Source organism: Apodemus sylvaticus, chromosome 12 (assembly GCF_947179515.1).
Source record: "Apodemus sylvaticus chromosome 12, mApoSyl1.1, whole genome shotgun sequence".
Taxonomy (NCBI): domain Eukaryota; kingdom Metazoa; phylum Chordata; class Mammalia; order Rodentia; family Muridae; genus Apodemus; species Apodemus sylvaticus.
In genome coordinates this window covers 71,317,433-71,329,865 of record NC_067483.1, presented here as the reverse complement: position 1 = coordinate 71,329,865, position 12,433 = coordinate 71,317,433, and the positions used below count along the sequence as shown (strand labels likewise).

Below are 12,433 nucleotides of genomic sequence, written 5' to 3'. Positions count from 1 at the left end.
ATATGCAGGCTGATGTAGAGGAATAACAATTACTGGCCACTAAGAGATCTGTATTATGGCTTCAGGGATGCCCTCATATACTAAAGGGTAAAACATATCTTTTGTATATGCCTTCTATTTGCATGGCTTGGAGGAATTTGAGTTTTCTGTACTAGATTACTGAATCTAGAATAGTATGATACCAAAATATACATAATAAATACACATTATTCCTTTTGAAAAATTTCTATTTGGATACAACAAAATAATTTATTTACAAATACTACACAATAGTAGATATATGTAACAAGGGAGTATTAACACTGTAAAATATAGAAGAATTACTATTAATAAAGGTTAGAATATCCTACTTGAGGAGAGGCTACATCAAAGGAAAAACTGATTTGAGTCTTCAAATATTAGTAGGACTTAAATGACATTTGTTTGCGTGAGATGGCTCTATGGGTAAAGGCACTGCTGCCAAGCCTCAGGACCTGAGTTTGTTATAACGAATGCACATGGTCAAAGAGAGCCAACTCAGGCAGGTCGTTCTTTGGTTTCTAGACACATGCCATGCCATACAAATAAATATATGTATGAAAGTTGTCTGAAATAAAAGTATATTCAAAATTGCTTAAATGGTCAATCTAATTAGTGTAGTTAGCAAAAGTATAAGCAGAGTGCTTTGTATTTTCATAAAATTTCCATACTAGCCACTTGACATAAACCACATATTAATGTCTTGAGCTATTATTTAATTGTTGAATTGGTAGTGTATACAACTAGTACTAATCTTATTATTTTTACTAAGTTTAAAATAGTAGAACTTCAATTAAAATCTAAAAAGTCAAAGTGATATTTGGTTCTGGCTTTATGTCTGCTCGAAACTAAATATTCTATAAATCCAATACCAGGTAAACATTGAGATACAAAATAGAATCATGTGGAATTCCAAGACACAATAGAAGGACAGGAAAGAAGTTAAGAAGATAAAAAAAAAACAAATTTTGTATTTTGTATTTTGTCAAAATCTGGCTAATGTTAACAAGGTTAAATTAAAATACTAAGAAATTTTGCAAAATTAAAACCAAATAACTCAAGATCAGCATTTGAAAAACCTACAAATTATAGACTAAAGTAAAATACCAAAATGATATTAATCCTATATTTAAGACAACCTCCTAAATTCCCTGATGTTTCTGAAACATAACTGCACATTATCAGAGGGGCTGACATAATTGTGAGATATAAAAAGAAATGGCACAGAGGTTCATCTAATTCTTGGATTTCATGGAAGGAAATGGCAAACATCTATGAAATAAAAAGTATTGAGAAATTGCCTGTAGGATTTAATGTCTCCAAACTCAGCATAAAGCCTGCACTGTTAAAGGCTAATCATCTACTGTCAGGATGTGGGTGTACAAGAAACAAAGGATGTTTAGGATGAGGCTCACTCTTCATGTATTTAAAAGTTACTTATTTTTCCACCAGTGATCACTGTTTCTAAATTTCAGTTTGTAATAGATAGATACATACAGACAGGCATATATTCTTTTATGATAATAAAACATGTATATATATAAAACTAATAGTATCATGATTAACTTATAGAGTAAAATATTTACAATTCACATTCTAAGACACTGATTTAAATAATTTTAGAAATGTGGTATAACCTAAAGAAAGATGTGTTCTGAAATGTTAACTGTGTTAAAATAGTTTTTTTAAACAAATGCTGTGAGTAGTGATTGTCTTGCAGATACTTAGAATTGATTAATGCTGACAAAGTAGCTATCAATCTTCAAAACAAGAAACTTGATTCTAAGAATATCATGATTCCTGGGAACAAAATTATCATATATATTTTGCATTATTTTCCTTCATGAATTCTGAACATGTAAGAAAAGTCACATGCTTTTAAGCTCAGAAGCTCCAGTGTGCTGAAACTAGTGTCCTACACCATCTGGCTGGAAAGGAGCAGTACCTCATAACTGCTGTAGAATCTGGTTAGGAAGGAAGCCATTTCACTTGCATACTGGAGCTTATTGTTTTGGAATTCAGATGTCTATATTAAATATAAAATGATATATGATACATATATGAGAAATTTGTTCAGTATTTGTGAGACACATAAATAAAATATGTGAACAGTATTACTGATTAATGTGATATTAATAATCATGATCAGATATAATGCCAAATTATATTATCATCCAATTATTGATCATACTCCACAAATTATCATTAATTTAGTTATAATTACTTTAATTATTTTTCTTTTTTCTTTGGTGTCAGGACTGAAGCCACATCTTGTGCATGTGAGGAAGGCTCGCTACCCCCAAGATACCCTTCAGTCTAATCCTTTTGAGTCTTCCACATGACTTCATTGGAAATCCTCTCTTTTGTCTCAACTGTAAATGATTTCAATTCAGTACTGCTAATATTGATGATATTGATAGTGCAAAATGTTAAAAGCATAACATGTGAAACTTTCCCATCTTTGTGGCAAACATACCCCTGTAATCAGCCATGTTCAACAGTGTTATAATAATAAATACAGCATTTGAGTAACATTGACTATAATCTTAAAAGTATTATCACAGTTTAGAAGGGATAGTTTATTAGTTTAGGATTAAAACAAACCATGGTAGTATTGAACTGCTTAACTGAATAAGAAAAAATAAATGAAATTTAAAAGTTACATAGTTAACAGATGTAGAACACAGAATGAGTGTCACATTGCTGATTAGAATTCAGACATCCTGAAGACATTTGTTTAACTTACACAGTGGAAAGCATCCAGCAGGCATTGACTGCCCTGGCTACACATACTTTAAATGGAGATAACACCAAAGACTAACTTGGAAAAAATAATGTTACTAGTTTGTTGGTGTGCCTAGTTGCTATTACATGAAATTATTAACAGAAGACCACTTAGATACTAAAGTGTACTTAGAGTTTGGGAGTGTGCATGATAAGGAGATGAGATCCCTTTTCATAGCACACTAAGGAAGTGCATGCTTTGCTTTGGTCATCACCTTACCTGAGTTGTAGAAAAGGTCAGGCCTTTCAAGAATGTCCCCTTCATGGATGTATGGCTCAATCCGATCATCACCATATAAGTACTGCTCGCTCTCATCCATCTGACGGCTCTCCACCATCTCCAACCACTGAGAGTTATGCCAGCGAAACTTCTCACTCTGAATTTTCTTGGCCCACTCTTCATCATATTCCTATCACAAAGAGCGACAGCCACTCTGTAAGTTCACCTGCATGGTGCTCAGTAACACTTTGCCATGAGGAGAGAATCTTCAGGGTCTTCACTAGGCTCAGAGGGAACATTTAAAATGCCTGTCCAGAAGTGTGTCTCAGCCATACAGAGCATGGAGCATATGCCAAACAAGTGGCTGAACAGATTACTCATCACAATGGCGGGGACAGATGCCACAAGTCTACACATCACAAACTCACATTTAAATGGGTTCTGTTGCCAGATCTTAAGTGAAGAGCCTGCCTCTGCCTCCAGTGAGGTCTATGTCCATTAGTATTTGTGGGAATCATGACAGTAATTAGCATGACCTCTTAGTTCAGATAATAGTAAGGGGAGAAAAACACCTCTAAAATACTGTTTTTTAATTGATGACAAGGTTCATTTCAAAAATATATATAGCACAGTTGAATTTAATTTCATTCTATGAAAGTAGTTATAACTCTTTAATGCTCATCTGGTTTTGAATATAAGTTTCTGAGAAATGATTATTGTCTATTCACTGGCAGGTGTTTCTAACACTTGATTCACGGAAAGTTCCTGGTTAAAGAAATATGAAGTACATACTGGCAATTGTTTAGAGTTTCTTAAAGAACTTAATATTGCTATTTGTTTCATATGTTGTAGTTATTTGTTTTTAAATTTTTTCTTGCTGAGATATAGAAAATCATATATGCATTTCTGGGGTAGTATGTGATATTTGAGTCATATATAACTCTTACATGAAGTTCCACATATATATTTCCTCAAATATTTCTCTTTAATTTAATTTTTAATTTTTTTTTTGGTTCTAGGTCCTGTAACACCTTTAGGTAGATCAAGTTAGCCCTGACCTTGTGGGAATTGTCATCTATATATTCTGAATTGTACAGTTATAGGTGTAAGTCAACACATGTACTTCACTTATCCCTTCTTTATAGCAAAAAATATTTGACTTCTTCTAATCTTTTGAGATGCACAGCACATTATAGTTAGGTAGCCATTCAACCATATGATAACACACCTAGACCTCCTGTTCTATCTTAACTCAATACGCAGTGGCCACCTCTTTTTTGAACTCTTTAAACCCTGTAGTTCCGTTTACTTTCAACCTCTATGAGGTAAAGTATTTATATCCTGCATGGCTGAGGTCATACTGCTCTGTGTCTGTTTAACTCATGTATCATAGCAATATCCAGGTCCTTCCATTGCAACTGTAAGCAACAGAGTTTCATTTTCAATGTCTGAAGAGCATGCTGTGTTTGTACTCTTTTTTTTTTAATCTATGCATTAGCTGATGGACAGTTAGGATGCTTCCATTGGTTATTATCTTGGCAATGCAGATGCCTTCATATACTAACCTCATTTCTTCTGGATCTTATTTGGTACTAAGACTGTAGGAAGCATGATATATCTATTTTAAGTGTTTTAAGGCTATTTCTGATGGGCAAATTAATTTGAAAAGTGGACAGGAGAAATGACAATAAAGATGGTGCTCAAAACACGGCTTCTCATTTGAACCCCAGAGCTTTTGGTTTCTTTTATCTTAGTTTTCAATATATTTGGTTAACACCCACTAGAAAGGAGTTTGGGGTGCTCTGTAATGGTATTGCCACAATGACCATGAGAAATAAGAGGTGAAGTAAGAAAGACATTTTGAAGACCAAGGTGATTTTCAAGTACAAATCACTAACACAGAATTTAAGAATAAATCTGAAAGACAGGGGTGGTGGCACATGCCTTTAATTTCAGAATTTGGGAGGCAGAGGCAGGTGAATCTCTGAGAATATTAGACCAGTTTGGTCTACATGAATAAGTTCTAGGACAGTCAAGGCTACACAGAGAAAGCTTGTGTTGGAAAAAAAAACCCCAAAACAAAACAAAACAAAACCTCTGAAACTTTATAGTAATAATTTTGGATTAAAATTGACTTATTCAATTTTGAGCTTTAGTCTGTCAATTAATCTCTTAAAAGTGTCAAATTGGGTATTTCATATTGTATATTTAAAAGTATGTATTGTCTGTAAGTGAATTACTACTGAAATTACATTTGGAACCTCCAATAAAATATACGTATGATTTCCTTTCTAGCCTTTCTGATGAAGGTTGACTTGAGAAGCAGAATGTGCTATAAATAAACAAGCAAACTTGACAGTTATCTGACATACTAACAAGCCATTTGTTGTTCTGAGCAACTAAGTCAACACACTGCAGTGCACTGGGAATGGTCCCTTAGACACTGATGCCATTAGTTCTTCTCTGCTTTCCCATGAAACCTTAAGAGGTCTATGACAATGCCTGGCTTCTGACCCTTCTAGCTCATTCCTTCTGTTTATGTTTGCCTAAAGAATTTCCAAGAACTAACTAGAGCATAAAAAATGTTCTCCTCTCTTGCCTCTTTAACCCTTGGTAAGGAAGGCAACACAATATATTTTCAATCCCTGCATAGTTTGGTTATATTCCTCAACTTATTGTGTGACCTAGCTAATCATTACATGTTGTTCTAAATGTCCATGATAAGCATCCATTTATATTCTATTGAATCTTTTGGTACAGGCAATCATGACAATATATGTAAAACTAATTTGGCAATAACCTATTTTTTAATAATACTAAAATCTGAAAATTCAATGTGTTCTTTATTGCTAGTTCAATGGTAGGAAAATTGAAAGTGACTTTCAGGAAAACTTCCATCAATTTCTCTATCATCTATCTTCATATGTGCATATCCATTTGTCTATGTATTGATTTTCCATTATATATTTATCTATCTAGCTACCATGTGATTGATGTGTCTTGAAGTTTCTGCTATCCTGAATTACCGGCTGGATTTCTAAAGCTAACTTCTCCACTACGGCATTCACTAAGGCCTGCCAGTGAGTGATTCTTCCTTGAACCTTCTTGTGCTCATTTCCATCTTTAATTCCAACAAGTGCCTTTGCTTACTTATTTAAACCTAAAATGTCACAATTTTTACCATATATATTAATAACTTAGCCATTACTATCTCTGCTAAAAAACACATTTACTTGGAAATATGTCATGTACTGTTATTGAACAAGCAATAATACCAGGGATTAAATTCATTTTTCTCTGACTTACTAACAAATTCTGTGAAAACGATGGTGTTTTCTTTGATATGTAAATAAAATTCAATGAATTTATTTGAAAAAATATGTAACATTTACTTTCAAATAAAGGTGGTGAAGATGGTGCACTCTTGAGGACAGTATTGGTAATGGCAATTTTTTTTCTTTTTCTTTTATTCTTTTTTTTTTATTCGATGTATTCTTTATTTATATTTCAAATGATTTCCTCTTTTCTGGGTCCCCACTCCCCGCAAGTCCCATAAGCTCTCTTCCCTCCCCCTGTTCCTCCATCAACTCCTTCCCACTTCCCTGTTCTGGTATTTCCCTATACAGTTGCATTGAGTCTTTCCAGAACCAGGGGCCACACCTCTGTTCTTTTTGGACATCATTTAATATGTGGATTATTTCTTGGGTATTCCAAGTTTCTAGGTTATTATCCACTTATCAGTGAGTGCATACTGTTGTTTCTGTGCTCGCTCGGAGGTCCTGTCTGCTCCCTGAGTTGTGGCTGATCACTGCTCGCCCGTGCCTACACGCGCGCACCACAGGCACCGCGCCGCGGACCCGGTGGAACCGTGAGCCGCAATGAGACACGCTAGACCAGATAGCTCCACGTGGGGCTTTATTTAAGATACGGAAGGGGTAGCGGGCGGGAAGGAAGGGGAGAAGAGAGAGAGAGAGAGAGAGAGAGAGAGAGAGAGAGAGAGAGAGAGAGAGAATAGAGGGAGTGGAGGCCGGCCATGACCAGGTGGAGGGGGGAAGAGCCCCAGGGGCAGAGAGGAGAGAGAGTGTGTGGGAGAGCAGAGAGCAAAGAGAGAGAGGAGGAACAAGTAGCCCCTCTTATAGTGGGCCAGATCTCTGGGGCGGGGCATACCTGGCTATTGCCAGGTAGGTGTGGGGTGGAGCTTAGACAAAACCCCAACACATACCATGACTGATCTTTTGAGACTGGGTTACCTCACTTAGTATGATGTTCTCCAACTCCATCCATTTGTCCACAAATTTCATGAATTCATTGTTTCTAATGGCTGAATAGTACTCCATTGTGTAACTATACCACATTTTTTTTTATCCATTCCTCTGCTGAGGGACACCTGGGTTGTTTCCAGCTTCTGGCTACTACAAATAGGGCTGCTATGAATATAGTGGAGCATGTGTCCTTATTACATGCTGGGGAATCCTCTGGGTATACGCCCAGGAGTGATATAACAGGGTCCTCCGGAAGTGCCATGTCCAGTTTTCTGAGGAGCCACCAGACTGATTTCCAAAGTGGTTGCACCATCTTACAATCCCACCAGCAGTGGAGGAGTGTTCCTCTTTCTCCACATCCTCGCCAGCACCTGCTGTCTCCTGAGTTTTTGACCTTAGCCATTCTGACTGATGTGAGGTGAAAGGAAATGGCAATTTTATTATCAAATATTAGGTGTTCTTTCTCTTTTTAAAGAAGTTTTTAGAGTTTCTTCTAAAAATAAGTATGATGCCGGGCGGCGGTGGCGCACGCCTTTAATCCCAGCACTTGGCAGGCAGAGACAGGTGGATTTCTGAGTTCGAGGCCAGCCTGGTCTACAGAGTGAGTTCCAGGACAGCCAGGGCTATGCAGAGAAACCCTGTCTTAAAAAACAAAAAACAGACAATAGCTTCCTGGTAAAAGAGGGTGGCGGTGGCAGCGGCAGCAGCCACAGCAGCAGCAGCGGCTGGTCCAGAGGAAGGGCCATCAGCAGTGGAACCAAGCTGACAGGGTCCAGGCAGACCCTGCGTCCACGACCACTGACCTTTGCTGGCCAGCCAGGCTGCAAGCAGCAGCGGATTTACAGCACCTTTCATCACACAGAAGCCACATCAGAACTCTGCCTCCCTCCAGTCAGTTACGAGAGACTGGGCTCCATCTTGGTTTTTGGATGCCAGAGAGATCAGACAGACTGAGGTACACAAATACAACCCAAGACCAACATCAAGGGGGTCTAAGCCCGACGGGCGTTGGCCTGCACCCAGGCCCTGGGCTGGTCGGGGGGCCACCAGTGTGCAAACCCGGCCAGGAGGTTGTTTGCCCAGGCCAGCGCGTGCGTGCGGGCGCCACCGCCATTTTGCCTACAGGAAGCCAGAGAGTCCTAGCAGGCAAAACCTGCTAACAGGCATAGCCCGAGGCAGGCATAGCAGGGGTCTAAGACGGTCAGGCCCTGGACTGCCCCCCAGGCCCTGGGCTGCTCGGTGGGCCATCTGTGTGCCGACCTGGCCAGGAGGTTGTTAGCCCAGCAGACTCTCCCAGCACTCTCAGGGAGCGCGCGCACACACCATCCTGGCCACCTGACCCAATTAACACTCACAGCTGAGGGGAACTTTGCTCATTGGCCTGCCAGGCTTTTGCCTAGACTCAGGGCCTGAGCAGCGAGGCTAGCCTTGTGTGCACCAACCCGGTTGGGAGTTCTGCTGGCCAGCAGAGTGATCAGCACGCAGAAAAGGTCCCTGCAGCATACACCCTCAGCACTCCCTGAAGGAACAAATGGGCACCATCTGGTTCACAGACACAATCTGGGGCAAAGCACACTAGGGCTGCAAGGGCACCCAAGAGGAGGACAGCACATCAGCAATCTGCAACAGGGGAAATCCTGCCATACAGTGTTGCAGAAATAGCCCTAGAGCCTCTCAGGAGGCTGAAACACCAGCCAGAGACAAGACCAACTAGCTCCAGAGAACAAGATGGCGAAGGGCAAACGCAGGAATGCTACTAGCAGAAATCTAGGCAATATGGCAGCATCTGAACCAAACTCTCCAACATCAGCAAGTCCTGGTTATTCCAACACACCAGAGAAAGAAGATTTGGATTTAAAATCACTGGTCATGATGCTACTAGAAGAACACAAAAGGACATAAATGAATCTCTTAAAGAAATACAGGGGAACATGAATAAGCTAGAAACCCGTATAATGGAAACACAAAAATCACTTAAAGAAATGCAGGAGAATAAGGCCCAAGAGACAGAAGCCAATAAAGAAGAAAGGCAAAAACAAAACAAAACAAAACAAAACAAAACAAAACAAAACAAAAAACCCTCAACAGGCCGAAGTCATGAAAGAGGAAACACAAAAATCTCTTAAAGAATTACAGGAAAACACAAACAAATGATGGAACTGAGCAAAACAATCCTGGATCTAAAAACAGAAGTAGAAACAACTAAGAAATCACAAAGGGAGACAACTTTGGAGATAGAAAAACTTGAGAAGAAATCAGGGGCTATAGATACAAATATAAACAACAGAAAACAAGAGATGGAAGAAAGAATCTCAGATGCTGAAGATACCATAGAAACCATTGACTCAACTGTCAAAGAAAATGCAAAATGCAAAAAGCTTGTATCCCAGAACATCCAGGAAATCCAGGATACAATGAGAACACCAAACCTAAGGATTATAGGTATAGATGAGAGTGAAGATTTACAACAGAAAGGGCCAGCAAATATCTTCAACAAAATTATGGAAGAAAACTTTCCCAACTTAAAGAGAGAGATGCCTATGAATATACAAGAAGCCTACAAAACTCCAAACAGACTGGACCTGAGCAGAAATACCTCCCGTCACATAATAATCAAAACCCCAAATGCACTAAACAAAGAAAGAATATTAAAGGCAGTAAGAGAAAAAGGCCAAGTAACATATAAAGGAAGACCTATCAGAATCACACCAGACTTCTCACCAGAGACCATGAAAGCTAGAAGATCCTGGGCAGATCTCATGCAGACTCTAAGAGAACACAAATGTCAGCCAAGACTACTATACCCAGCAAAACTCTCATTCACCATAGATGGAGAAACCAAGATATTCCATGACAAAACCAAATTTATACAATATCTTTCCACAAACCCAGCTCTGCAAAGAATAATAGGAGGAAAATTCCAATACAAGGAGGGAAACTACACCCTGGAAAAAGCAAGATAGCTACCTTCCTTCATCAAACCCAAAAGAAGATAACCACTCAAATATAAAAAGAACATCAAAAATGACAGGAAGTAATAATCACTATTCCTTAATATCTCTTAACATCAATGGTCTCAATTCCCCAATAAAAAGACATAGACTAACAGACTGGAGAAGGAAACAGGACCCTACAATTTGCTGCATACAGGAGACACACCTCAGTGTCAAAGATAAAAACTACCTTAAAGTAAAAGGCTGGAAGACCACCTTACAAGCGAATGGTCACAGGAAACAAGAAGGAGTAGCCATTCTAATATCAGATAAAATTGATTTTCAACCTAAAGTCATCAAAAGAGACACTGAGGGACACTTCTTGCTGGTCAAAGGAAAAATCCACCAAGAAGAACTTTCAATTCTGAACATCTATGCGCCAAATGCAAGGGCATCCTCATTCATAAAAGAAACTTTACCAAAGCTCAAAGCACACATTGCACCTAAAACAATAATTGTGGGGGACTTCAACACTCCACTCCCCTCAATGGACTGATCGGGAAAACAGAAACTAAACAGGGACACAGTAAAACTAATTGAAGCTTTGGACCAATTTGATTTGACTGATATTTATAGAACATTTCACCCTAAAGCAAAAGAATATACCTTTTTCTCAGCACCTCATGGTACCTTCTCCATAATCAACCATATAATTGGACACAAGGCAGACCTCAACAAATATAAGACGATCGAACTAATTCCATGCCTCCTATCAGATCACTATGGTGTAAGAGTGGTTTTCAATAGCAACAAAAACAACAGAAAGCCCACATACATATGGAGGCTGAATAATACTCTACTCAATGACACCTTGGTCAAAGAAGAAATTAAGAAAGAAATCAGAGCCTTTTTAGTATTTAATGAAAATGAAGACACAGCATACCCAAATCTTTGGGACACATTGAAAGCAGTGCTAAGAGGAAAACTCATAGCCCTGAGTGCCTCCAAAAAGAAAATGGAGAGAGCATACACTAGCAGCTTAATGACACACCTGAAAGTCCTGAAACAAAAAGAAGCCAATTCACCCAGGAGGAGTAGAAGACAGGAAATCATCAAACTCAGGGCTGAAATCAATCAAGTGGAAACAAAGAGAACCGTACAAAGAATCAACGAATCCAGGAGCTGGTTCTTTGAGAAAATCAACAAGATAGATAAACCCTTAGCCAGACTGACCAAAGGGCACAGAGAAAGTATCCAAATTAACAAACTTAGAAATGAAAAGGGGGATATAACAACAGAAACTGAGGAAATCAAAAAAATCATCAGATCCTACTACAAGAGACTATACTCAACACAACTGGAGAATCTGGAGGAAATGGACAATTTCCTTGACAGATACCAAATACCAAAATTAAATCAGGACCAAATAGATCATATAAACAGTCCCATAATCCCCAAAGAAATAGAAGGAGTCATAGAAAGTCTTCCAACCAAAAAAAGCACAGGACCAGATGGTTTCAGTGCAGAATTCTATCAGACCTTCAAAGAAGACCTAACACCAATACTCTTCAAACTATTCCACAAAATAGAAACAGAAGGAACACTACCCAATTCCTTCTACAAAGCCACAATTACGCTGATACCAAAACCACACAAAGATCCAACAAAGAAAGAGAACTTCAGACCAATTTCCCTTATGAACATCGATGCAAAAATACTCAATAAAATTCTTGCCAACCGAATCCAAGAACACATCAAAATGATTGTCCACCATGATCAAGCAGGCTTTATCCCAAGGATGCAGGATTGGTTCAATATACGGAAATCCATCAATGCAATCCACTGCATAAACAAACTCAAAGAAAAAAACCACACGGTCATTTCATTGGATGCTGAAAAAGCATTTGACAAAATTCAGCATCCTTTCATGCTTAAAGTCTTGGAAAGAACAGGAATTCAAGGCCCATACCTAAACATAGTAAAAGCAATATACAGCAAACCGGTAGCCAGCATCAAACTAAATGGAGAGAAACTTGAAGCAATCCCACTAAAATCAGGGACTAGACAGGGCTTCCCCTTTCTCCTTATCTTTTCAATATTGTACTTGAGGTACTAGCTCGGGCAATTCGACAACATAAGGAGGTCAAAGGGACACAAACTGGAAAGGAAGAAGTCAAACTATCATTATTTGCAGATGACATGATAGTCTACCTAAG

At 38.6% G+C, this 12,433-nt stretch overlaps 1 protein-coding gene across 1 annotated transcript in view; it reads right to left on the bottom strand.

Moving 5' to 3' along the window:
• The window catches only part of Kifap3 (kinesin associated protein 3), a 131,225-nt gene that overhangs the window by 27,533 nt on the left and 91,259 nt on the right, over positions 1-12,433 (bottom strand). The window contains exon 18 of the mRNA XM_052200611.1: positions 3,023-3,212. Within this exon, the coding sequence (XP_052056571.1) occupies positions 3,023-3,212 (190 nt within the window). The remainder of the gene's footprint in view (positions 1-3,022; positions 3,213-12,433) is intronic.